At 53.1% G+C, this 27,015-nt stretch overlaps 1 protein-coding gene across 1 annotated transcript in view; it reads right to left on the bottom strand.

Moving 5' to 3' along the window:
- Window positions 1–14,770, bottom strand: part of TMPRSS4 (transmembrane serine protease 4) — a 34,183-nt gene extending 19,413 nt beyond the window's left edge. Inside the window, exon 1 of the mRNA XM_073903810.1 lies at window positions 14,494–14,770. Within this exon, the coding sequence (XP_073759911.1) occupies window positions 14,494–14,496 (3 nt within the window). The 5' untranslated portion in view covers window positions 14,497–14,770. The remainder of the gene's footprint in view (window positions 1–14,493) is intronic.
- Between the last annotated feature and the right edge of the window lie 12,245 nt (window positions 14,771–27,015).

Genomic DNA, 27,015 nt, shown 5'->3' with positions numbered 1-27,015 from the left:
TCTTGATCTAAGTGTTGGTTACATGGGAGTACATATGTTTAATATTCACTGGGGGGTACACTTTAGATTCGAGTACTTTATTGAATGTATGTTATCCTTAACAGAGCAAACAGAGACAAAACACTACCAGAGCACTATGGTACTTCGGCAGGTGTACTCTTAGGTCACCATGGACACACATACACAAACACAAGCCTCTGTTCTTCCAGTGACACCACTGCATGTGTGCACTCAGCACACACACAGCCACATAGGGTCACAAACAGGAGCCGTGCACACAAGGCTTACATACGAAGTCCATTCGCCCCCTTGCCTGCAAAGCAAAGGGTAAGGGGAGGGGACTGCCAAGGCTCATGCCTCACTCTCATGCCTCCCAGAAAGCTCTCTTCTCTTTGCTGCCTTTCCAGCTGCTACAGGAGCTGGAGTCCTGGGGCTGGGTGAACAGCAGGCCTGCCTGGGATCTGGGTCTCCATCCTGGGACTTGGCTGCCTGTGGTGCTGAGGTCATGATGGTGCCACTGGTAGGTGGAGGAGCTGCAGGACTCTGAACGTTTCTGCCTGGGAAGTTTTTGAGTCCCATTTGGGGGTGACAGGGCTTCTTCTAACCCCTGGGTGGGTGTCCCAGAAGGTCTGGTTGGTGGCAGCGGGGAGGGGGGTATCCCGGGGTGTTTGCTTCCATGGCTGAATGTGGCAGACATAGTCATTGGGAGAAGGAGCTCCTTCCTTTCCTCCCAAACTCTCTAATCCACTGGAGGGACGTGCCTGGCATTGGCCTTCAGTGTCATGAGGCCTTGGGCGGCTTGGGGATGTTCCAGAGACAGCGGGCCCTGGAGTCTCTGGAGGCTGAGTTGGAATATAGGTTCTGTGTCTTATTAACTGTGAGTCTTGGGTGTGAGAGAGTTAACCTGTCTGAGCTTCATGTTCTCCCTCTGTAAAGTGGGGAAGCTGGTACTTACTTCACAGTGCTACTGTGAGGTTTAAGTGAGCTATGTAGCAGGAGGGCCTGGCTCACACAGGCGAGCTCCCTTCCCTCCTGGGCCCCCTAGCATTTGCTGCAGAACTTGCTACTGGGCAGTTGTCCTTGTTTCTTGTGGCCTTTGAGCCCTCAGAGTTTTGCACTGGGCTGGGAAAGACCAGATAGATGCTATTAAACGGAATGGGACTCTGGGCTCTGCCCTGTGGATCATTCCTAGCCACCTGTCCTTTGCCGTCTCCAGGGCCTGGAGGGGGGACTGTTTCCAGGGTAAAGATGAGAACAAGTCCTACAACACTGCGTTGCAATGGCTGCCGAGTTAAGTAATAATATCAACAGTATTTAATCTACACACAGTCATCGTGTAAGAGTTTACAAAATTCTTTTGTCTGACTCAGATTCAAGGCTGAAAAGGATCCCAATTGTCTGATACCCAGTATGGTTAGCACCACGTAATTAAGTATTCAATGAACTATTTGACAAGGCCCTGCTCTAGGAGCTGTGGATTCAAAGACAAATAAGAAGTAAGTGCAGTAGGACGGGAGAAGTGCGCAGGCAGGCCAGGTCAGGCCCTGCCCTCACCTCTGATGGGCGGGGAGGGGGGGAAGGAGGGGAGGACAGGTGTGAGCAGATAAAGCTGGAGCGATGAGTGCCATGCAGAGTGAAGTGGGTGATGGGAACCAGTGCCTGGTGGATACTTAGAGCCAGAGGCCTAGGGAAGGGGTTAGGGTGGTTAGGGACAGCTCCTGGGCTGAGATCTGAATGCCAGGGGGGGAAGGAGCAAGCTTGGTGTTGGAGAGAGAATAAAGATCGGCAAGGACAAGAGGAAGGAGAAGGGGGCTGGTGGTGGGAAAAGATAACCGTGCTTGGAAGGTCAAAGCAGCAGGCCTCGTAAGCTGACTGGATGCTCTTAGGTCTTCAGGGAGCGGGTAGGAGGGTATTTGCCAAGATGTGAAGGCTGCAGGAGGGGCAGGTTGGAGGGGTGTCAGGAGCATCCACTGAGCGGCCCCTCCCCATCAATTCATTCTTTCTCACTGAGTCTGCCTGTGGTCACGTGCCTGCATTAGTTGAGGTAGGTAGGGCAAGTCTCTTGTTTATTATTAATTCAGCAAATATTGACTGTATGCCTTTGATGGGCCTGGCATTATGCTGGAGGCCAAGACACAAGAGGGAACAAAAGAGGCTTACAGTCTGCACTTTCTTGATTCCTCATCTGTAAACAGAAGTGACCTCAGTACCCCTTTAGCTAGTGTGTTTTCGATTGCGACCCACTGAATAGTGCTTATACAGAAAACATCCCACACCTGAAAACAGAGAAAATAAATCAAAACTACAAGCTAGAATGTCATAGACTGTGACTAATTGGTAATTAGGGCATCCCTCGTGTCTCCTATAGTACCTGGCATAGAGCGGGTATTTATTTATTTTAAAAAAGATTTATTTGAGAGAGAGCGTGAGAGAGCATGAGCATGAGTGGGGGGAGGGGCAAAGGGAAAAGGAGAAGCAGATTCCCCACCGAGCATGGAGCCTGACACAGGGCTCGATCCCAGGACCCTGAGATCATGACCTGAGCTGAAGTCAGACGCTTAACTAACTGAGCCACCCAGGTGCCCCTAGAGTGGGTATTTAATATTTGTTTTTTTTTTAAGATTTTATTTATTTATTCATGAGAGAGAGAGAGGCAGAGGGAGAAGCAGGCTCTCCACTGAGCAGGGAGCCTGATGTGGGACTCGATCCCAGGACCCTGGGATCATGACCTGAGCCGAAGGCAGACGCTTAACCATCTGAGCCACCCAGGCGCCCTTAATATTTGTTGAGTGAAAGAATTAAGGAAAATGTCTTGGTTGGTCAGCCTTGAAGAAGCTGACTCTGGTACATTCACACGTTGGAATATTATGCTGCAATCAAAACAAATGAACTATGGCACCGTAAAATCACATGGATGGGGCATTAGTAATTTAACATTAAGGTAAAAAGTAAATCCCCAAAAGATTACATGTAACACAGAATCTTTTTCATAAGGAAGCAAGGGTATGATAAACATGGGGTTTGGGTTGAGGTTTACTTTCCAGGGGGCTTCTAGCACATTTCTTGGCCTGGCAAAGACGTAGAATCGATATTTGTTGAATTCTTAAACATAAGAGACTTGCCCAGCTACCTCAGCAGGGGGAGGGAATATAGGTGTGAGGGCAGGGGATCTCCTGGTTAGATGCAGCATTTGTTTGGGGTGGTGAATTATGGGGGCTTACTACATTGTTAAAGCCATCTAACTAGCTGGAGTTACAAGGGGGCCCCGTGTCGGCCAACGGTGGAAAATGTCATGGATCCAGGATTATGGTTCATCCGGTGGTGTGCACCTGAGTTTCAGTCTCCCGGCCGTGCTGAGGGGTCCAAGGAGTCAAGCTCCTATCCTCCCATCCTCCTGTGCTCTACTCTTTCACGCTGACAGAGTTTTTCCATTCAGTGGCCTGCTCCTTGGCTTTCTTGAAGCCTTTCTGACAAATATCTCCAACACAGCGAGATCAGAGATGATGGGTTGCCAAACTTCTGGGAAGGGGAGCTGCAGAAGGTCACAAGCCTTCAGGGTAATGGGCAGGGAGGTGGGCACATTGAGGTTTATGAGCAGCGACTGGGGAATATCAATCAAGGGGAATGTCAATTACCTTCCTGAGCAGGGTGGAGAAGGAAATGCATAGCAGCTGTGTTGCCTTTCGGCCCAGAATCCATCCTGAGTCGGGGGTGGGAAGGGGGGGGAGAGATGGGGCTGAGAGATGAGGTAAGAATCTTACCAGGTAAGATTCAGGAACCTGGCCATCCCCTATCCCTGGGTGAGTCTATGCCATGATCACAGGATGCAAAGCCGAAATGGTCTCTGGGGACCATTCGAGGCAACTCCCTAGTTTCCTAGACCAGGGAAATGTCTAGCCCTGGAGTTGGTGGAGGGAAGGTGCTTGAGAGGCCATGAAACACTTACTGTGCTGCCTTCTGCTTTGTTGGAGGTGTCTGTTTATCCCCAACTTGAACTTAGCCCTTGGCCACAGTTGCCACAGCCCAGGCCCAGCCCAGGCCCAGCAAAGGCACCAGCCTTTCCTGTGTTATTGGTTTGCTGACTGGGTCAGGCCTGTCTGCTGTGTTGATTCAGTCTGCTCTGGGGCTCTGACTCATGGGCCCAGCCCAACCAGTGTCTGACCTAGGGGTTCATCTGGGAAGGAAGCTCCTGGATTACAATGGGAGGGCAGGAATGCCTGGGCCCCCAGAGCCCAGAAGGGCCCAGCTAGAGGAGGTGGGGGTGGGGTGTGGGAGAGGAAGTTAGAAGGTGGGTGTTAGAAGGCTGAAAATCACCTATTGATTGCCTGGTTCGCTCAGAGAATCATCTTTCCCTGCTTTTCAGTCAAAGTTCCTGGTCACAGAAAGACGTTAATCCAAGACCATGTGTAGAGGCAGAACAATTAACTACTGCATTTGGGGATTAGTACAGGGCTTACAATATCTTGCATAAATGCTGTCCCATTTAATCTTCAGAACCACCCTGAGAAATTATCCCCATTTTCCAGAAGAGAAGACCAAGCCTCCTGTAGATTAAGTGGCCTCAGAGCAAGTCAGGAGCAGATCCAGCTCTTGGGGGGCCAGGGTTTTGGACTCCGTGGACTATTGTTTTCATCCCCTCCTCGCCTCCTCCCCATTGATATGCAGGGATTATCCCCAGCCCTCCCCAGCTCCCCAGGCAAACCCATCTCTACTTGGTTCCTGACTCTGCCAAGTCTTCCATCAGCAAGGGTAAGTAGTCCTCCCTCCCAGAGACTGTCTGAGGAAGGGCCTACAGCAGTGCTGGGCCTAGCAGGGGCTTCATTGTTATTAGCATCCCTTCTTCCTCCCTCTTCAATTAGGTCTGCACGTTTCTCATTTCTTCCTCCTCCTTCATTTACCCTCAGTCTCTGGTGTTTCAGATTTTGGAGAATCCCGGTTGGGTTTAGCACAGCTTCTAGCTCAGAGGTGATGAACCCAGGCACCAGGCAGCTCTTATTTTTAAATGAGGATGAAGATTAAGTGTGCTGCAGAGAAGACACAAAAGAATCATCCTGGGGAGTGTAAGTTCTCATATTACCTTGTCTTTTGACTTGCGGGGTGCCTTTGGGCACACGCCTCAACCTCTCTGAACTTCAAGGTCCCTTGGGTAATTAGAAACTCTCAGAGATGGTAAAGCAGATAAGAGAGTTAATAACCCCACACTGAAACAGGCAGGTGCTCCACCAGGCTAGTAATGAGGCAAAGAAGAGGTGGCAGCTCACAAGAGGCCAACGGAACAGAAAGCCCGGCCAGCTCTTTCGTCTGCTTTCCTTGCCACGCAGCCTGCCCCTGGGCCTTGTTTTTCTCTTCCTCTCTGCATTGCTGGCTCTGAGCTTCCTTGTTCTGGAAAGAAGTCAGTAGAGGCAGAGCTCGGATGATTGGGGTGCAGAGGAAGCGAGAAAAGCAGGGGCTCACAGTAAGGGGACTTTCTGGCTCTGCTCTGGTGTGCGGGGCAGTTTCAGGCTCCTCTGGGGGCTTCTTGTGGTCCCTCAGGGAAAACCTAGAGGCAGAGATGCTACTGTTGCTAGGTGATGGGATAAACTGGTCCTTTGTGGCTCTGGCAGGTGGCAGCTAGGTTGCCTAGGCCAGGGACACAGCCAGGGGGAAACCCAGGGGAGTGGGTGGGGAAAGTTCTCTGGTGAGCCAGGAGCAAGGCTCGGCCACTGGCTGGCTCAGGTGCTCAGGGGCTGCTCTGAGGGTGCCTCCCACTGCTCTCTGACCCTGAACCTGCATTCCACTCCCCGACCCAACAGCAGGCGGCTGTGAGCTCTCCACCTGCAGCGGGGGATAGGGCAGTTTGATGCCTTTATCAGGCTGGGGCAAGTACCCTCTGTCTTGGGTGCTTCAGCCATGACAGGTAAGGTGAGGAGAGGGGCATGAGGGCTGGGTGGTTGTGAGTCAGCAGAGGGGAAGGTACAAGTTCCCCCAAGATGGGCCTGGCTGTGATGCAGTAGCTCTGAGTGCATGGAAAGTTCTCGGAGATGGCAAATCATGCTGGCTCTCAAGGACGCTCTTGAATGATTAGCCTGTCTCCAGACAGGTCCAGGCCACTCACAGGTGGGTGCCCCAGCTCTCACATGCTGGGGTCTCAGTGAACATTCTCCCTGCTCCGCCTTGCGCGAGGCGGCCGTACAGCAGCACATTTTCCTTCAGGACTGACCTCCTCCTGGACTGCTGCATTAGAAACCACTGGGTCTTGTTCTGAGCCACGTAGGTGCTGACCTGTTGGCAATTTGAGCTGAGCACCTTGACCCCCATCGCAGCACAAAGTGGCTCCAGGGCAGAGCCTGGGGCAGCCGGGAGGTGTCAGGTGGCCTGCCATTGTCCCGCTGCCAGCCTGCTGTTCGGCTGCCCTGCCCTCTGTTAAGGATCAGCCTTTGTGTCTAGGCCCACCTCTCCACTCCAGGCAGGGCCACGGGAGAGGGCGCTGGTGTAACTGTTCCTCTTTCGCAAATGGGGAAACTGAGGCACAGAGTCGCCATGCTCTCTGGCCCCAGGTCACATGGCGAGACCACGTGAAGGGCAGGCGTGAGGTATTAGTACATGGCCGGGGGGTTGAGTTGAACTTGCCTCCGGGTGGCATTGCGGTTAACTGTAGCTCATACAGATCCCGCAGACGTCCTTCTCTCTGTGCTTGGAGGAACCTGCCGGTTTTCTGCAGCCTGAGCTCTCCGCAGTTCTACTTCACTCAGCTTTCTTTCTGCCCTAGGGTGGTGAGACGATGCAGCCCCCTCCCTCCTAGGAGGGTCTGTTGGAAAGAAAGATGCTCCGACCTTTGTGCAGCTGAGGGTGGTATGTGGGCAGTGGCTGAAGGGGACACGAGAGAGCCATTGGGAGTCTGGCCACTTGGACCGACGGCGACCTGTAGGGGTTTGCCTGACAGGGACTCTGGGGGGTTTGCCTTTAGGAGGCGCTGATGGATCTTACAGCTTGGGGGTGGGGAGGCAATCTCTAAACACTGCAGTTTACTTGATTGAGCTAAAGAGCTGCCATCCAAGCGTGGTCTGATGTTTATAAAAGAATCCCACAGAGTTTGTCCTGCCTCATGCTCTCTTTTGCTTGCTCTGAATTGTCCTTTAAACTTTGAGGAGGGAGGTGGTGCGGAAGGAAGAGGGGCTCTGGTGTTCTGAAGTTGAACTCTACAATTTACCTGCTGAGCAACCATGAGCAAATCACTTAACATCTCTGGGACCCAGTTTCTGCCTTTGGAAGCGGGTGTGACAAGTCCAGGATAAAACCAGAGAGTGCGAAAGGTTCTGGGAGGGGCTCCAGCTGCCAGTGACAACGCACATTTTCAAGGCCACAGGAACCCTGTCTGGTCCTCTCCTGATTTTACAGGCTTGTTCATGGTCCCCTTGGTTGGTCTTTGCCGTTGGAGGGGTCTCAGCTGCTTTGGTCAGATGAGGGTTGCCCTGTCCCTGTTTGTGCTGAGCTCTGTGTCAGGAGCTCTGGCCTGAATCCAGCTCTGCTCCTTACGAGCCGTGTGTTTCTGGTGGCAAGTGACTTAGTTTCCTCATCTGTAAAACGGGTTGAGTGTGATCTGCCTCCTGGGGTTGTGGGTGTGGATGATCTAGATGACGCAGGCGGCGCACCTGACTGGTGCTTGGCATATAGAGGAGTTGAATACTTGAACATTCACGCCTTCAGCTCCAGTTACCCTGCAGGCTTGGGGAGCAGAGCTGCACACGGCGTTCGAGGAGGGTGTGCGTGGCAGTGCCGCTCAAGGGCAGGACTGACTGTTCTCACTTGTTCCGGATGCTCCTGGGGAAGCAGCCTCTGGGGGGCCGGCTTGGCTGCCGCAGCAAAGATCCGCCATCTCCTGGCAAGCATCTGCAGTGACTTCCGGGTCTCCTGTGAACTCCAAACTCGGGGTTCCCATAGGAGTGCTGCTGCCATGCCCAGTGGCTCTAGCGCTTGCTGGGCACATCACTGAAGCTCCCTTTGCCCGCTTTCCTGCCCACTCAGGAACTCCATGGGGGCTGTGCCAGTTCTTCCCCTCCGGGCTGTGGTTGGCTGGGGGAGGCTGTGGATGGAGCGCAGGCCTTAGACCAGGTGTTCAACCACCGGGAGCCTCGAGTTCCTGTGTGTGTGTGTGTGTGTGTGTGTGTGTGACAGACAGATTGATTCTGAGGCTTCTTAATGAGACCAGAATATGCATAGCCTCTAGCACATTGCCTGGTATACAGTAAGAATGCACTAAATGCCAATGATAAAAATCACAACAACAACAATAATAAGACTATTGTATCCATTTGGTGAAGCCCTGTTCTGGGGGCTGGTTATATAGCCAGTGAATGAAAAAGGCAAAGTCCTTGTGCCCATGAAGCATATATGCTATTATTTTTTAGTAGTAATTAGTAACTATTACTATAGAATCTAGTAAGTGCTTGGCTTAGCACACATTCAAGAATCCTCTGTTATCCGTGGGAAGAGCCTGGCAGAGGTCCTCGCACACCCCCACCAGGCATGCACAAATGGCCATTGCTGTGATTTCCTGGGGCCTGCGGGCCTGCCCACAGGAGGGAATTGGGCCCTGGAGTGCACTGGGCAGAGAGGGGTTCTGAGATGATGTCACGTGACCTCTGCAACCTCTCTACGAACACAGAGAAGGCTGCAGGCCAGAGAAGCAAAGACCTTTGGTAGCACAAATGTGGTCCTTTAAAATGGGTAGAGCCGTCTCAAGGAAGCGGCAAAGGGGATGTTCAGGATCAGTGGGGGACATTACAGAAAGACCTCTCTCTCTCTCTCTCAGCGAAGTGAAGGTCATCTAAGCAACAGAAGGTGTGTGAGTAGAAGCTGGATGGTGTAGATGTCCACAGTAGACCAGGGCAAGGCCATAGAAGGGCTCTCTGGCATGCCGGGGGACTCTCTGGAGACCCTTGAGGTTGTTGCAAGGGCAGGGAGGCAGGGCAGGAGAGGGTAGGGGGTCCCAGGATGTTTTCCACGTGAGGGTTCTATGTTAGATTTTGGTTGGCCTTGGGCTCTGAGGCTAAAACAGATTTGGGGAAAACACTGACCTCTACTTTGAGGAGACCTCTAAGGTCCTTTCCTGAGGGCCTGTGACTTGGAAGAGCTTGTTAGCCTGGAGCTTCTGTTGCCCCCTCCCACAGAGGAGACTAGTCCTAGGCCTGATTTAGTTTTAATTTCCTCTCTCCAAATCTGTTTTCTATCCTTAATGATTTCATGGCAACTTGGGTTGTTTTTCTAAGCAGCACTGGGTATGAAGCTTCCTCTTAGTCTTCTTGAGAAAAGTCTAAGTTAATTCTGCCCACTAGTTTCCCTTGTCTGTGTGTTCACTTCCTCCTCGTGACCTTTGGTAGAGTAGTGAGGGATGAAGTCTCCTGGCAGAAAGGACATCATCTTTCCTCCACTTGGGCCATGTCAGCTGATACATTCTTCACTCAACACACACTTTATATTATAAAGTAGACCAGCTTCTAGGTAGGGAGGTGATTCTGCAGTTACTAGTGCAAGTTCAAGTTCAGGGTCTAGTCTCCAGTCCAGGTCTATGGAGTCACATCTTGGAGGAGGAGGAGGGCATAATGGAAACTCTGGGCACTTGATATTGAAGTCCCAGAGCTTAGAGATCCTCCGTGACTCTTCTTGGCAGAGTGACCCTTTCAAGTCCTCAACTACTTGAGCCTTGGGATTTCCTCGTCTGTAGAATGAGATCACGATGTCTCCGAGAGTTGATGTAAGATTCAGGGAGATTTGTGCTTCTCAGGCTGCAAAATGCTGCACTTGCTGCTTTCAGGTAGGGACGAGATGTTTCTGTTGTCCTTCTCTTTAGACCACCAGGGAGTCCTACTCACCAAGAGAGGTGCTCCCGACAGCCTGGCTGTGCCCTCCTCCCTGGCGATCAGAGATGTGATAATGAACGAAGGCCCCAGTGTCAGGGTGGGAATGGGACAGAAGTGAGGAGGGGTGACCTCAGCTGCATTACCCTCTTCATGTCGACATCCGTGGGTGATCACGTGGCCTGCTCTGGCCAGGGCGGGGGAAGCGCTTTACCCTGCCTCTCTTCCGTCTGTGGAGTATACGGAACTGAGACCTTTGTGCGTATTCTTCTCTGAATCTTAAGGCGTCTTGCCAATGCCTGGCATGTAGTTTATGCTTAGGGAACACATGCTGAACGAATGAGTGAATGCCTATTATAAAAAAGAAATTGAGACCACAGGAAATGCCCGAAGCTGTGGTGGGCTCGGTCAGACCCATGTGCAGGACATGTCATGATAGGAGACTGCTGCCACACCGGACAGGTGCCTCCCGTCTCTCACCCTCTCCCTCAAGCATTCCATTCGCTTGCTACCCTATGAGAGTTTCTGCTTGCATGTGGATTATGCCGGGGAACTGGAAGCTGCTTTGGGAGGGAGTGGTAGGGGAAGGGTGTTGTGGTTTTGAGCCTTGTTTACAAATTTCTTTGCTGCAGTTGTGATAGAGCTGCAGGCTGGGAGGTGGAGGGAAGCACGTCGCAGGGGGATTGCCACATTGGTTCTGCTCAGACTTTCTCTCCACTCCCTGGGGTTTCCAGGCAGGCTGGGGCCTGTCCCTCCCTCACCCCACCTTGGTAACACCTCTGCTAGAATCTGGCATCTTTAGCAGTCAGACTTAGCTAACTTTTTTATCAGTGTCCGATAAATCGGCTGGTTATGGGAATTCAGTCTTTCGTCATTTAGTTGTCATTCACTCACAAACATTTATCCTCTGCTTGCTGTGTGCCAGGCCCTGTGTTAGGTTTGGGGCCAACAGGTGGAAAAGACCCGGCCCTCAAGGAGCTCACCATCTGTCGGCAACAGGTTTGAACAGATGAACGCATTTTAGGTTATGGGGGCGTTCACTGTCCTGGGGAATCACTGCATGGGAATTTGAGGGGCTTTACTGAGTAGATGTTTTCATCTGAGCAAGAGGGAAGGCTGGCAGAAGCTGCTGGGAACTCTGAAATGCAGATTCTCAGGCCTGAGAGTGTCTGTCTCCTGCCTCCCCAGGTTCGAAAGTTTGTTCAGAGTTCCTGAGTCCTATTTTTCGTCTCTTTCCCCGTCTTCCCCCTTCCTACAGCCCTTCCCCTCCCACCCCCCTTGGAATCAGCTCCTCTTAGGTTGTGTCAAAGAACCAGGCTAGGGAGTGCAGGGTGGTGGTTGCCCGTGACTGCTGGCCTTCGCAGCCACGCACAAGGAAGGCTGGAGGGAGAGAGGCCGGGGGCGTGGAGGAGACCTGAGTTCTAGACACTTCCCCCTGTCAGGAGCCAGGCCAGAACTCTACCCAAAGGCTGCGGGCGAAGAGCCCTGGGAGGTGGAAGGGGGCTGGGAGATGTGTTTCCACATTTGCGCCTGCTGTTGGCTCTGCCCCAATGGCCCCTTCTCCCCACCCGCCAAGCTCCTGTGCGGCCCAGGCTCCCCTGCCCCTGACCCACGTCCCTGCCCGAGCTCTTTCAGCTCCCAGCGCATCAGCACACCACGTGTGTCTGTCGTTAGCTAACTGTGAGTTTGTGTGACTGTTCCTTCCCTCCCTCCACCCCCGCTGCACTCTGAGCTCTGGGACGGCAGGACCCACGTCTGCTTTCTCTTTCCAGCAAGGCTAGAGCCAGCACAGAGGAGGCCCGCCGCCCATTTTGTGGAATGAATGAATGCAGCTGGATGCCTGCTGTCCTGTCTGGTGGGGAAGGGTGGCCTGTACCAACTTTCGGATGTGGCTTGGCTGGGAGTGTGAGCCTCCCCGGCAGCCGCTGGGGCACCTTCCCTGTCCCGGCCCCCTGAGCTCCATGGCTCAGCGGGGACCCTGAACCCAAGCTCCATGTCGGGGCCTGGATGACTGCCCTGGGGGATCCAGCCCTCAGCTGTGTTCTCCTCTGCCACCTGTGCCTGTTGCTCCAGCCACAGCGCCTCCTGCCCCCCTCCCCGCCCCCGCCCCGTGTCACTCTTACTGTTCACATGCTGGTCCCTCTGCCTGGAATACCCTTCCCGCTGTCTCTGTCCAGAGAGCGCCTGCTCATCCTTCAAGGTCCAGTGCAAATACTCTTCTGAAACAGCTTCCTGACTACTCTCGAGAGAATTCCCTGCCTTCTCTGCTCTAGGGGTACCTTGTAGTCACCCTGGTATTGGACTTGCCACATTCTCTCACTCTCCTTTGTTTAAGGAGCTGTCCTTCCTCCGGATTTTGGGAAGCTGCAGGGCAGATGTAGGCATTGTACCCTTTAGCCCCCCTTCCTGCCATCTGGAGGCTGGCCAATTATAGGGGCTGATTCAGTGGTTAGGTGGATGGAGCCACTTTGCGGGTCACAGCATCAGGCCCCTCACCCAGGTAGTGAGGGGACTGTGGGAGCAGGCAGGGGCCTAGCCCTTCCTTGCCCATCTTGCCCTCTAGGGTCTTTCCAGAGCCCAGTGGGCTGCCGACTCAGCCTCTCTGAGGTGGGCCTGTCTGTGCTCCCAGACCCAGGCGGGCCTGCTGACCTGCCACGTTCCTGAGCCCCAGCCAAGCCTAGCAAACCCTGTGGGCTGAAGCAGTTGGCAAGGAGAGGCGGAGAGGGTAAGGAGGGCCTGCTTCCTCTGGAGCAGCTGGGTCGGAACCGACCTCAGGTGTTTAACACGCTGCTCTGGTGGCTCCTGGTATGTTTGGGGCCTCGTGCACAGTAAGGAGTCAAGACCAGGATGGGGAGGCTTCCCTCCAGGGCTCAGCTGCAGCTGAGATAACCAGGGACACATTCCCCTTGGGGACAGAGCTCGGGCTCAGACCTCTGCCCAGGGCCTTCCTCAGCTCCTGCTCTCATTGGGCCCACCCAGTCCTGCCCAGTTCTCAAGGGAGAACCACTGCTGTGAGGTAGCAACCCCGCAGAACCGGAATCTGTCCAGGGTGGGGGCTGGCAGGGGTGAGAGGAGGCAGGGAGGGGCAGGGGAAGGGAGGGCCGGGCCTGGGCCTGAGTTGTTTCACTGCTCCCCAGGGCTGGGAGCTGTGGTTGTCCCAGCCTCATTAGAGGAAATGACTGGGTTATTAGGCACAGGTGGTTTAATGGCTAGCTCAGGGGCCAGAAGCTCCCTGGTCCTACCCAGGATCCTGGCCATGCTGCTGCCTTGCCTTTGGGGCCTCAGGCCTGGCCCCCCAGCACAGTGTGCCCACCTGCCCTGCCTCCTTCCCTGGCTGGTGAAGCTCCGTGTTGGCCTTGCCACCCACATGTTATTTCCTGGACTGGATTCCTCTTGAGTCCCATGTCTTTAATTCTGTGTGGGGCTTCACTGTTCACACAGCTATTCATGTTCTTAGTCCATTCTTTCTGCCAACTGTGTGCGTGCACAGGGGTGCAAAGTCCCGGGAATAATATGCTCCTGAGGGAGCTGGCCATTTGATCTTCTGATTCTATAGTTTGTGCTCCCGTTAACTGCCTTAGAAACTACCTCGTCCTACATCACCCCCTCAAGAGACACCCAGGCCTCCTCAGTGCCACTAACAAGCAGCTCACAGCGGGGCAGGCAGGCACTGCTTTCTCTTCTCTCGTGAGAGTGCAGCAGGATGGAGCTTCTCTGCACGCGGGCTCAGCTTCTAGGTGCTTCCTTGGATGGGGCTGGGGGAAGCTGGCGCTTTGGTCCTGGCTGAATTATAGAGTAGAGCAGGCAAGCCCTTCCCCTTCCTGACCCTCAGCTGCCCCAGCACTGGGGCTAGAGTTTTGCCATACTTTTCAGAGGAGCGTCATGGGAAGAGCTCGGGCTAGGAGTCAGGAGACTGCCACGTGTGGGGCCTCAGCCCGTCACCTCTGTTCCCCTTGGATGGAAGCTTCCCCTACCTTCCCCTTCCCTCCCCTTCATTGTTGTGTTGGGTTTCTGGCAGCTGCAGCACCTTCACCAGGAATCAGAAAAGGAGGATTCCCCGAGTTCCACCTCAGACCCAGCTATTGTTTCTTCCCCTCCCTGGCCTCAGTTGTCCTCGAAAGATGGGATTGAGTCTCTTTGTCCCAAGACAGTGAAGAAGCTCTAGGTGTTCAGAGGAGGAGGAGAGAGGGCAGGGCCCAGAAAGAGACCAGCCGGTCCCCACAGACACCTTGGATTGTTTTGAGGCAGCTGTCCATTGTTTGCTTTAAGAAGAAAAGGAGTCGGTTTCCCAGGGAGGTGGCAGAGGGCCGTCATAACAGCCCCTCGCCCTTGGCAAAATAGTGCCAGCCTCCAGCCGGCAGACTAGGAGACTGTGGACAGAAGAACAGGCAAGATTTAGGAGGGGGATAGTCAGAGAGGGGAGGCCTGGCCTCTGTGTCCCCAGCTTCCTTGGCACTGGTGCAGGGGCTGTTGGCCCAGGGGGGTAGAGGAGGGCAGAGGAGTACTGAGACTTGTAAGAGCCGGAATGTGAGGGTGATGCATTGTGACCTCTTTTTTAATTGGGAAGGTGTCACAAAATTCTCAGGCTATTGGAAGGGCCCTTTATGGGGAGACCTGCCATCCCCCAGAATTCAGAGCAGAAGGCCCCCACACTCACCATGCTGGCTCTGCGATCTTCCAGATTTTTCTACGGGCTGGAGCTGAGGGCGGCGGCCCGTCAGAAGGTGGGCCTCCTTGGATCAGGCCCTGGCTGGCCAGCAGGTCAGAGGCCCCTGGGCAACACGGACCGGCAGAGACCTAAGTGCAGGGCAGGCCTTGGTCCTGCATGTCCGGCATCCCTCTCTCCTTAGCACCCTGGTCGCCTCCACTGCTGTATTCCAGGAGTGATTTGGGGACTGTGGGGCCAGTTGATTAAAACAACCGCACGGGTGAAGTTGCCAAACTGGAATGATTATGTGTCTTGTAATCTGACACCTGTCCGAGGGGCTGGCACACACCTGGAGTCATTCATGGCCCTTTGGCCTCAGAACAGGGGACACGCCTAAGGTGTTGCAAAAGCAGCCTTCCCACCTGAATGACTTCTACCCAGCCAGAGATGTCAGGAGGCTCTCTCTTTCTCTCCTCGCTGCGGGACTTTGCAGTGTGTGGGTGCTTCTGATTGGGGTTGTGGGAAGGTGCTCCGTAGAACCGGTTTGTTGCTATGTGGGGGGCCACAGGATGGGAAAGCTCACAGAGCGGTTTCTGCCCTTGAGAAAATGAGCTACATGCCCTTACCTGGCCCCCAGGTGTAGAGCTGGCCTGTGAGGGGCTCATGCACAGCGCACCTGCCAGCATCCCTTCCGAGTGTTTCTTGCCTGTCCTTCTTGGTGCTTACAGATTTGAATATCTTGGCCTGAGTTGCCCCCTGGTCAGGGGATGGACAGGGTGACATCTTGAACCACAGAACCAGAGAGCTGGAAGGAACCCGTGTAGCTGTCTTCTCCCATTCCTTCATGTTGTGGGCGAGGAAACGAAATTTCAGGGAGGCAAAGCCACGTACCCAAGATCACACAGTACGTTCGTGTCAGATTCCGAACAAATCCAGATCTTCAGTTCCTTGGCTTTGAAGCCCTTCTGGAGACCAGCCTGGGGTAGACGTGTGCCTTGGCCCCTTTGTGCCTGCCATCTCTTTAATTCCCGCGCAACTGTGTGAGGAAACATTTTGTTCCCATTGGACAGTTGAGGAAATCAGAGCTCATGGACATGAAGTGACTGGCCCCTAAATCTTTAATACCGAGTTTTTGGCAGAGTTGGGACTTGACTCTGGTTCTCCATGTGCACGGGCGAATGCAGTACAGGTGTCTAAAGCCCCAGGTCTATGGTCTGGGGAAACATGGCCCATGGAAGACTGTAGTGGTGTCTGAGCAGAAGGGGTACAGATTTAACTGATGGTTGGCCCTGTCTCAGCTACTCAGTATAGTGTGGTCTTGGACTTGTCTCTGAGCAGCAGAGACCCGAGGTGGGTCTGGAGGCTCTCTTGAGCCAACATGGCAGTGGTTTTTAGAACTGGAAGTCTGGGACAGAGCAGGTGAGTTCGGGGGACAGGCTGCAAAGACCTGGGCAGGTGCCTCCCTTTTAAGGAGGACTCTCCCAGTCAGACAGTGAGAGGCCAGTGGGCCACCCTGCACCGGCCTTTCCCTAGCCTGGGTTCCTCTCTGTGCCCCAGGTTTGAATTTCCTTGCTGGGCGCTCAGGTGATGAACCAGGAAAGAGAGGTAGCTGTGTCCACAAGAGCGCTGCTGGGCGTGCCATGTTGGAGGGGTGATACCTCAACCCTTCTGGCTCCGCCCTGGACCCCGCTCCTAGGTGGGTCTGGGAGCTCGGGGAGAGGCAGGGGTTGCTGCGGTGTCTGTGGCAGAGGCTGCAGAATCTACAGGTGGAGGCACAGAGGACCCACACCTCCCAGGGGCCAGGTGCAAACTACTGCTGGGCCCCCCATTCACCCAGAGGCAGCCTTAGCTCCCCACCCCACCTCCTCCTGTCCCCCCTCTGGCCACTCTCGCTCTCTTCCACCCATCTCTTTAGAGTCCCATCCTGGTTCCCCTCCCCACTTCCTTTTGCTTTCCTCTGATCTCTTCCTCTCTCTTTCTCTTCCTTTCCCTCTCATTTCCAGCATATGGGTCAAGGCCAGAGGGAGACACTTTTGCCATGAAGCTAATGCAGCCTGAGCTGTAGACGTCCCCCTGCCACCCCCAGCTGCCGTCTCCCTTGCATAGCCTGTCCAAGGCCAGGAAGGGTCCTAGTGATTTGTCCACGTGGACATATGTTATTGGAAATTGTGCAGCAGTTTTTTGGTATGCTCAGGCCTCACAAAAACTGGCTCTCCCTCGGTCAAGAGCACAGGCTCCAGGAGCCTGGATTCCTGTGTCCTCATCCCAACCACTGATTGGGTGACTGGCCATTTTAGTCAATCCTCCTGAGCTTTGTGTTCCTCCTCTGTGAAATGCAGATGATGATAGTACTGACCTCACAAGGTTGTTAGGAGGTTTGAATGAGATAATCTCCATCTGGCACCTAAAAAAACACAAAAGCTTCGTGAATGGAGCCGTTATCCTTATTTGTTTCACAGAATATGTATTTGTGGAGCTCCTGCGAGAGCCGGCTCTTATGCTAGGTGCCAGGGATTCAGAGATGAGAGACACGGGCCGAGCACACACCTCTGGGAGGGGGTACGACGTATCCATCAATCACATCGAGTTCCACAGTGTCCTAGTGGAGGTAGAGAGAAGACTCTTGGGGGGTTCAGAGATCCTTTTTCATCATTTATTGCCCTCCCCTTAATTTCCTTCTTTCCTCTTCTTCCCTCTGCCTTCATTTTCCCCCAGGACATTTTACTTAGGTCATTTTTAGGACAGTGTATTAATTTCCAGTTGTTTTGATCGTACACGTGATGTTGGTATCAGCACCCATCTGCTCCTCCACCCAATAATTAATTTTCTGTGGTGTTAAAGGCACGGTGGTGGGATGCCTGGGTGGCTCAGTTGGTTAAGCACCTGCCTTTGGCTCAGGTCATGATCTTAGGGTCCTGGCATCGAGCCCTGCCTAGGGCTCCCTGCTCCATGGGGAGTTTGCTTCTCCCTCTCCCTCAGTCCTCCCCTCCCCCCGTTCGCTCTTTCTCTTTCTCTCTTGCTCTCAAATAAATAAATAAATAAAATCTTAGAAAAAAATAAAGGCACTGTGGTTGGAAAAAATAAATAGCTTGTATGTTAGGGAGCCCAGTCGGCCCACATACGGCATTTCTCCTATGAAAGCAGGAGCTTCTGAGGGCAGCAAGCCTTCTAGATCCTTCCTGCTCCAGGTGTGTCTTTGGAGCTCCCAGCATTCATGTGTCACCTTGAGCTTGTTAGAAATGCAAGATCTCAGCACCACCTTTGCCCCGACAGACCTACCGAATCAGAATCTGTATTACAAGATCCCTGGGTGATTCGTATATACCTCAGAGTTTCAGAAATGCGGTTCTAGATCTCTTCCCACACTTAGGAGTGGGTGGAGGCTGTTATTTCTGGAGTGAGCTGAATTTAGAGACTGGAGTTTGCCATAGATGAACCTTTAGGGTTCCTTCCAGCCAGCAGAGTCTATGGTTCTTTCCTCTGAGCCCAAGTAATTTGAGCTCAGTTTCAGTGATAGACCCTTCTGTTGGGGCCCCTCCCGGGAAGTTCCAAGGAGAAGGACCCGGACGGTGGGCATGTGCCAGCAACAGCCTGTACCATCCAAGCCAAAGGCTCTGAAATGCAGCGTGTAGGGAATGCAGTGTGCATCTGTCGGGACAGAAGGGGCGCCTTAGCTCACTGTGAGGTGTGCAAGCGTAGCTCTCTGTTGATTCGCTAACTTTCTGGAGAGGATTTTCACTGCTAACCAACCCTTCTCCCAAGACATGGTTTCGGCCCAGAAGCTGTGGAATTAAGCCTCACCTGTCTGCACCAGGGGGGACCTGGGGATGTTGAGAAAGCCTGATCCTGGCGATCTCTGTCAGGTGGGAGCTGACCTTCCTTTAGTGGCCTTTGCTGGGGCGAATTCCACTCAGGCTGGGAGTGTGGGGGTGGGGGCAGTTAGGCATATCTGACAGAAGGACAGGGCACTTTTGCTTCAATAGGCCACAGAAGTGAAACCTTGCTGACACATCTAATGGGTTCCTGCGTGCCAGGCTTTTGTGTCTCTGCAAAGACATGCATTACCTCAGTTAGAACTCAGGGCCACCCTAGGATGTGAGTGCTGCTATTACCTCCATTTACAGAGGGGGAAACTGAGGCTCAGAGCGTGCTGGGCCCCAGGTTTGTGTAACCTAAGACTCCCGGGCCTTTTCCACTTCATGGCGTGTGGGTGCATCGTGCAGGGAGAGGGTCCACAGTGGCCTCTGAGTCCTCCAGAGACCTTGAAAAGCCACGCAGGCCCCCATAGCACCAGAGCTCTGTGTGGGCCTGCCTGGGCCCTGGGGGCAGTTTCCACATTGCCCATGTAATTTGATATTGGTCTCAGAAAAACACCTTGTCATTCGGCCTTCTGCCCGCAACTTAGGCAAAGAATGAATTTCAGACTATTGCTGAGTCCAGCCTTTCTCTCCATCTGTCTCCAGAAGATGTTCTTCACTCCGCCCTGGAGCAGCGGGTGATTGAAAGAAATAGGGAGGGCAGCGGGGTTGGGAGACATTGCCTTTCATTCTAACTGTGCTGTGGATCTGAGACTATGAGCATATAGAACTTCGATGATTTTTTTTTTAAGAACCTGGCTAGAAATTAAATTGCATAGATGAACACTTTGTTACATTTATATTCTCAGGATCTGTAGCGTGTCCATGGCGTAATCACTGTGCACAGCTTTAAATCTGGACTATAAGGGCTCTGCCACTTACTGGCTGTTTCACCTTTGGGCACATCCATCAACCTCTCTCTGCCTCACTTAGCTCATCTGTAAAATGGGCAACAGTAAAGAGACCCACCTTCTAGGGCCGTTGTGAGAGTCAAGTGACTTAACGTTTGGGGAGTGCTTACTGGTACGTGGTGCGCGGTAAGTGCCACAGAAATACTGCCAGAAAGGTGAACATGAGGATTATTTCAGTCACAGGTTAAATGAGTCATTACCTTCAGAATGTGTTTCTGGATTACCGTGTGCCGTGTATTCACACATGTCATTCATTCTTTAATGCTTTGTCAGCACGGCGTGTTTGTAATTCCGGTTCCAGCGCCACCCTTTGCCAGTTGTGTGTAGGGAGGGCAGGACCCTTACCCTTCTGGGCCTCAGTTACCTGCAGGGTACAAAGAGCTGCACAGTCTGCCTCATAGGGTGGCAGGGAGCGTGGGGGAGGAACGTGGGGGGGGGAGGCTCTGCCCTCCCCCACAGCGCTGTCAAGGTAAGGGGCTAGCTGCTGCTTGCAGATCAGGACTTGCCTGAGAATTTCGAGGGCCCGGATGTCATCCCTCCACCAGTTCTGAGAAGGGCTGGACTGTCCTGCACCTGTGCTCCTTCTAGGTCGGTTCTTAGAGCTGCACTGAGTTTTGTTCACCATGTGCTGGGCTCATTCTGTTGGCTCGTTCTGCATCTCACGACCCTTGCAGGAGGTGTCCAGCCCCCACATCTCATTTCCGGCTCTACTTTACCCCTCTCCAGGGATGGGATTACAGACTGATCCCTGGAGAGATGCAAAAGCAGAGTGCCTGGTGCAAGCAGGGGCCGAACCAGCGGAAAAGGTGAGCTAGTCAGAGGCTTAACAGGACAACTCCCCTCCCCCCGTTTTGGCCCAGCTACTTAAGGGTGCCATCTAGGAGTCGTAAATCCCCAAATGACCCAGCTTTGACTTTCTGCAAACGTACGTTGGTGAATGCTGGTTGATGTGATCAGGGCAGCTCCTGGTTCATCCAGGGAGCCGACAGGTGCAGAGTGTGATAGGCCTCACAGGTGCAGAGGGCATTGTAGCAGAATCTGTGCATCCAGCAAGGAGGCAGTGAGAGTATCAGTGTTTCATCTAGCGTTGTTGAGGGAGAATGTGCATGAATTGGTGAGGAAATACCACACATGTCTATGTACAGAGCTTTACAGTGACAAAGCACTTTTTCTTCTGTGACCTTCAAAATGACCTTGGGCACTTCACCGAAGAATGGAGGCTCAGAGAGGCTGACTGACTTGTCCAGGGTCCCACAGCTACTGAGATTTCCATCTCAAAGTGACCAGTCCCCAACCCCTTCACATGGTACTTTCTTCTACCTTCTTTTGACAACTGGGCAGGACAGCTTTCTGCTGGGTGCTAGGTGTCTACACTGGGTTGGATAGCATCCTCTAAGAATTCATATTCACCTGAATGCTCAGGCTGTGACCTTACTTGGAAACAGGGTTGGCGTAGCTGTAGTTAGTTAAGATTAGGTCATGTTGGAGTAGGTTGGGCCCTTCATCCGACAGGACTGGTGAGAAGAGGCAGGGACGGACACGCACAGAGGAGGGATGATGTGAAGACCCAGAGGGAGGGACCGTGCGAAGATGGGGGGCAGAGATGGTGAGGGGCAGCCGCAAAGCCAAGGGACCCCTGGGGTGACCAGAAGCTGGATGAGGCAAGGCAGGATCCTCCCCTGGAGGCTTCAGAGCGAGCCTGGCCCTGCCAGCACCCTGATTTCAGACCTCCAGCCTCCGGAACTGTGGGATGATAGGTCCCTGCTGTCTAAGCCACCTAGTTTGTGGGCCTTCGTCACTGTAGCCCCAGCACACGAATGTAGTGGCAATTGTCCAAGTTCTATCTTCTCTGTGTTCTTCCTCTTTCCTCTAGAGTTGCCCTGTCCTTCCTCCTCCTTGATGGTTATACACAGAAAGCAGCTAAATCCTGGTGGCTTGTGACCAACGTAGATGGGAGTTTTGATCCTTGACCTCGATCATATTAATTGTGGCAAATTCCCTTGTGTATTCCTGTTTGGCTCTGGCTTTTTTTCAGAGTCCCTTCTACTACCTCAGCTACACCAAGGGTGCCCCTTTCTGCATCGTAGTGTGATGGTGTCTGGGAGGGGAGGTAGGAGGTGACGTGGCCATCCCCAGGCTTTTTTCTTGCAGCCTGGGACCGGTGGTCTTAGGCTGGAAGCATGGGGTCATGCTGGATCTTGCTCTTGGCCTTCCAGGTCAGGCCGGACCAACACTGCCCAAGGATGGAAGGATGGGTGGAAGCCTGGTGCCGTGGGCTTGTGTCTCGTGGGGGTGGAGGTGCTGGGTTTTCTGCTTTTGTGAGTGACCCCCCCCCCCCCCACCAGCCGCAAGGCATTTCCTCCACCAGAGCCATGAGCCAGATGGTTGGAGATGTTTGAGACGTGATGTTTGCCTGGTCACTGTTTCTGTCACTGCCCCTGGACAGTCTCTTTATGCTGGGACTTCCTGCTACCAGTCCTTGTGCCGAGGGTGGGCTGAGAGGGAAGGGGGTCGATGGAGATGGGATGGTGAACTGGAAAGACCAGTGGTTCCATTCGAGTCCTAGCTTAGTGACCTGCTAACTAAAACAGCCTGAAGTACTTACGGACCCTGCCCCGGGCTTCCTGGGAGGGACCACTGTTTTCTACCTGCAGTCCCAGTGCAGTGCCTGCCACACAAAAGGTGCTTCAACATTGCTTTTGGGTAAATGTAGCTGAAAACACAGGTCCTGCCACAGAGCACAGTGGTTCTGGCAGGGGTGCAGGGGAGAGGACAGAGACGGGGAAGAGGCAGTAGTTCAGGGGAAGGATGGAGGAAGCCTTCATCAATGCGTGGTCCACAGGGCTGGGGAGGAGGAAGAAAGGGAAGAGGCATGTTCTGACTTTCCACTCTGTTTTGCCCTGTGCTGCCTGCTGTGCGCACCATAACTGCTTCTGTCCTGATAGGCTTGTAGACTCCGTCTTTCTGTTCCTGTGATGGCTGTGGAACAGAGGTAACTGGCCCAGCACCCCACAGCCTGTACTGGGCAGGCTGACCTGGAACACAAGCAGGTGGGCAGCTGGAGTGTAGACACTGCAGACACAGAACCAAAAGGACCCACTGAGGGAGGGATTGGGGGTGGCTGAGACTTCTCTGTGGGTGGTGGTGTTGGTGGCGGGCCATTAACAAATGAGTTCATTGGGTTGACCCCGTTGGAAGAGGGAGTGCTTTTAGATTGTCAATGTCCAGGCCTTGCCAGATCATAGATGATCATTTATTGGTAACGCTGGTGCCTCTCGCTTGACTGAGTGCTTTTGGGCACGGAGCGATGCTTGAGGGGGGAGGCGGCTTGGCTCCTTGAGGCTACTTGGCCTCCCTGGGGTTGCCAGGATGCCAACACAGTGCTGTCGTGTGCTAGGAGCTCATTCCCTCACCTGGGGCCCTGCTCCTCCTCCAAGTAGATTTCACGTCTGGCTTGAAAGGCCATCAGTGAGCAGCACTTCATGAATTTCAACGTGCAGACATGATCCTGGATGCCCCTCACACCCCATGGTGTTCATCCTCTCCCATGGCCTTTATCCTCTCCTTGCCCGTTACCCTGAACCAAAGTTCTTGAGCCTGATAGTCTCTGGCCCAGGCCATCCCTTGACCTCATTCTTGCCTCTGTGAATCTCTGATTCATCAGACGTTTACTGAACAGCTACAGGGTCCTGGGGACACGCAGATGAATGAAGTGTCTTTCTTGCCTCCTCAGTTCTTTGGTGGGGGATAGCAGGGTGGGTGGGGGTGGCCTGGCCCAGACATAGCACTCTGATCTCCTGGTGCGTGCTGTACTGAAAGAGCAAACAGAGCCAGAGGTCAGGGCAGTCTCCCCAGAGAAATTAATATTTGAACTGAGCTTATGAAGATGAACAGGACTTGCTCAGGTGGAGAAGTAGGGACCCTAAGGGGGAAAAGCAGACTCACAGCACAGAGAGGAGGCTGAGTGTGTTTGGGGAGCCAGCTATTAATTCCACAAATATTTACTGAGCACCTGCTCCCAGCCAGCCTTGTACTGGGCCTGGGAGCATAAGTAATACATGGCCTCCGATATGAGAAATTTACAAGACATCTTCTTTTGTGGGACCTGTACACAGAATGAGGAATTTGGACACAGACCCTGTGTATGCACTAGAAATTCCCAAGGTAGGGTTCTTGAGCCCTGGGATTATGCAAGAGGATCCATTGGGATAAGAAAAAATATTGAAACCTCTATGTATATTTTTTAAACTTAAAACAAGAATTTGAGCTTCTCTAATATTTACTGTATCGGTAGACCCTGGTGCCTGCACTCAGCCCCCGTGTCATGCATGTTGCCTGCAAGAGAGAGGGTCTGAGGGGTTCCATGAAACCGGCAGGGGCTCCTCACATCATCATTCAGTTTTAGCATATTGCAACATATTTGCACCTGCTCCTGCAGTGGATTTATGGGTGATCTTATCTGGCTTTAACTAGATTGACCCTCACACAATGGATAAAGGCTCAGCAAGTGGAAAGACATTTGGGGGCTAGAGAGAAGGTGGCAATGCAAGCACAAGTGGACAGCAAGAACATGGCAAGGTGGTTGCTCCCCCACTCTTAAAGGGCTCCTTGTTATCTTTCCATCTCCAGTTAAAAATGGTAACAATCTGACTGTAGTCAGTGGAAGCTGACCAGAAATATTCCAAGTTACCAAGGTAAACTTTGCAACATAGATTCAAATCTCCTGATGTCAGTCATATTATTTCTCTAAAGGCTTATTGTCTTTTAGATATATCATATACCAGGTATTTCCCTATACCACCCTATAATGATGGTGGTACATGGAAATGCAATATACACATACATACATAAAAATACATATTTAGGGATGGGTACCAACACTTTTTGGTTACTGACAGTGATCAAAGAGGTTTGGACATCCTAGTTCTAGACAATCAGGAGCCAGTGGAAGTTTTTAAGCAGGAGGTGACTTGTTAATTTCAGAAGCCCCTCCCTGGCAGTCGTGGAGTGAGAGACTGGGGTACAGAGAATAATAGGGCTTTTGCAGGAGTCCAGGTGAGTGAGGATGAGGTCCTGAACCCAGGTTAGGGGGACAGGAGAAGAGAGAGCAATTTTACATATGAATTAGACTCCCACGACTGGTAAGTTTGGAAAACAAGGCAGGGGGAGGATCCAGGGTGAGTCCCGGTTCTCTGAGTGAGCAGATAGTGGTAGCATTTACCGCGGTGGCGGATAGAAGTGATGGGTGGGTTTGGGGAGGGAGATGAAGAGTCTGAATTTGATCAGGTTGAGTCAGAGATGCCAGGGAGAGCCTTGGGTGGAGCTCTCCTGCTTGGTGAGGCTTCTTGAGGTCCCGGGCTACAGGTGCCCCTTCCCCAGGCAGGGCCTTGGTGCATGAGTGCTTGAAGGAAACAAAATGAGTTAATAAGGCGGCAGTGCTGTCTTCTCTCCAGTCTTGTTGCCTTCCCAGGGATCAGATCCAGACTATTCCCCATATTGCACTTCTGGGAACCACCCAGAATGTGGGTACCCCTTGTTTTCTTCCTCCTTGGAGCCATCTTGGGTTGTGGTCAGACTCCTTACTCATGGGACTTCAGGTCAAAGTAATTGAGAAAGTCTGATGAGGCTGGGTGTGTCCTTGCTCTCATCTTGTGGTGCTAAGATAAGCAAGTGGAGGTCAGGGAAGGTGCTGGGTGGGGCAGGATGGGGTGTGGGTGCCGTGTAGACGCCAAGGCAGGGACAGGTGTTGGATCACTAAGGCTCCACGGGGGGCCATGCTCTAGCACAGAAACATTTCATTCTGTCCTGGTGTGGTCATTTCTGAGTTCAAATTTCCACACTGCCCCAGTTCAGGATGTGCTTGTCTGAGAGTCCACCTGGGGTTTGACGTGGAGAAGGCGAGCAGTTGTATTAGTGATGCCTCTGAAGCTGGCACCCAGAACCACCAGCGTGCCCTTCTGGTGGGATCCTGGGCTCTGTGTGTGTCGGGGGGGCGGGGGGACGGGCAGGGCATGTGATGCTGATGGGAGGCTGGTGGCTATCTCCTCCCATTTTATTTTTTTTAATTAAGTGTTTTTTTTTTAAGATTTTATTTATTTATTTGACAGAGACACACAGTGAGAGAGGGAACACAAACAAGGGGAGTGGGAGAGGGAGAAGCAGGCTTCCCATGGAGCAGGGAGCCTGATGCGGGGCTCGATCCCAGGACCCTGGGATCATGACCTGAGCTGAAGGCAGATGCTTAATGACTGAGCCACCCAGGCGCCCCAGGCTTCTCCCATTTTACTATTTTTCTTTGGAAGAGAAAAGAAGAGAGGTAGAGATAGACCAAAAAAAGGGGGAGGGGCTTAAGAGAATGTAGTAGATTTAGAAATAAAGACAGAAAAATGATGCTGAGAGGAGAGAAGAGACAGAAAATAGGAGAGAAGCAAGGTTATCTAGAGAATCACCTGCTGGCAGAAACAGAAGAGTGGAATTGAGACTGGGGAAAGGAACACAGAGGGCATGAGGAGGCAGAGGGCGGGGGGGGGGTCAGAGCCGTGAGACCTGCTTGGATGAAGCACTCGCTCCACCTTTCTTCTTTCCCCACCCATCTGCCCCGTTTCCCTGATTGCAAAGTCGGAAGGGGCTGGAGCTGAGCTGCGCAGAGTCCCACCACCTGCCTGCCTTCATTCCTGACACCCAGCTGGGCTGCAGGAAGAGGTGAGAGCCATCGTCGCCTTTGCTGCTGCTGGGGGCAGGGGGCCCTCAAGCAGGGTCTGGTGAGGAGCCAGGCTGACCTGTGGTCCTGGCCCCCCTGAGCTGAGGGGGTGCCTGCCTTGATGTCGTAGCTCTGGCTGTTTCTCTTGATTGCTTTTTGCTGCGATGGAAGAGAATTGAAAGCCCATGTGATGGGTGGTCACACGGGACCTTACAGTTCAGGAGGGAGGGCTGGGACCGACCGAGGCCGTGCGTGGGGTGGAAGCACCTTGTAACTGTCATGCTGTGTGCATAGTGAGCGGCAAGCTTGCCCACCAGCAACCCGGCTGTGGGCTGCAAAAGCGGGGATCCTCAGCATAGTGAGGGTTGGTTTTTTGAAGTTAACCCATAATAGGAAGAGAAATGGCATCTCAGAGGCCCAGAGAACAGGGGCCTGACTCTGGCTTTGTCAGTGACACTAACATGTCTAGGCAGAGAAAGTGTCCTCAAAAGGGGATCCCGGGCATTGAGGAAGCAAACTGCATAGATCCAGACAAGCCCAGGTCAGAGGCCGGGGCCTGGGGTTGGGGAGGGGGAGGGGTACCCTAGTGGAGGCCTAGTGGAGTTTATGGGGCTTTTTCAGAGCTCAGGTGACATTGTCCCTCCCACCCTGCCACTTCCCTTGATCTGATTGTGTGTACATTTGGTACCTAGTCACTGATTTGGCTTCCGTGGGACATTGATGCCTGGAAGAAGACAACCTGGGGTGGGCACTCATTACGCTGGTCCCTGGAATAATTTACTATTAAAAAAATCAATACGTTGCATAATAGTAGCAAGAAATACCACTGACAGAGTGAGCACTTACCAGACTCTGCTAAATGCTCTATGTGAATGTGTCATCTGATGCTGCCAACAATCTTGGGAGGTGGGCATTCTTTCCTCTGCTTCGTAGATGGGAAGACAGGCCCAGATCTGGGGTTTGCAGCAAGCTCTCAGAGGCCAAAAGCCTGGTCTCATCACCCTTCTCTTCTTGGAGGAGCTGGGGGTGGGGATGATGCTGGGCTCCGAGCCCAGGCCCAGTG

The sequence above is a fragment of the Callorhinus ursinus genome, unplaced genomic scaffold (assembly GCF_003265705.2).
Source record: "Callorhinus ursinus isolate GAN/ISIS: 27379988/994484 unplaced genomic scaffold, GSC_fseal_2.0 scaffold19, whole genome shotgun sequence".
Taxonomy (NCBI): Eukaryota; Metazoa; Chordata; class Mammalia; order Carnivora; family Otariidae; genus Callorhinus; species Callorhinus ursinus.
This window is presented reverse-complemented; position numbering and strand designations above follow the sequence as displayed.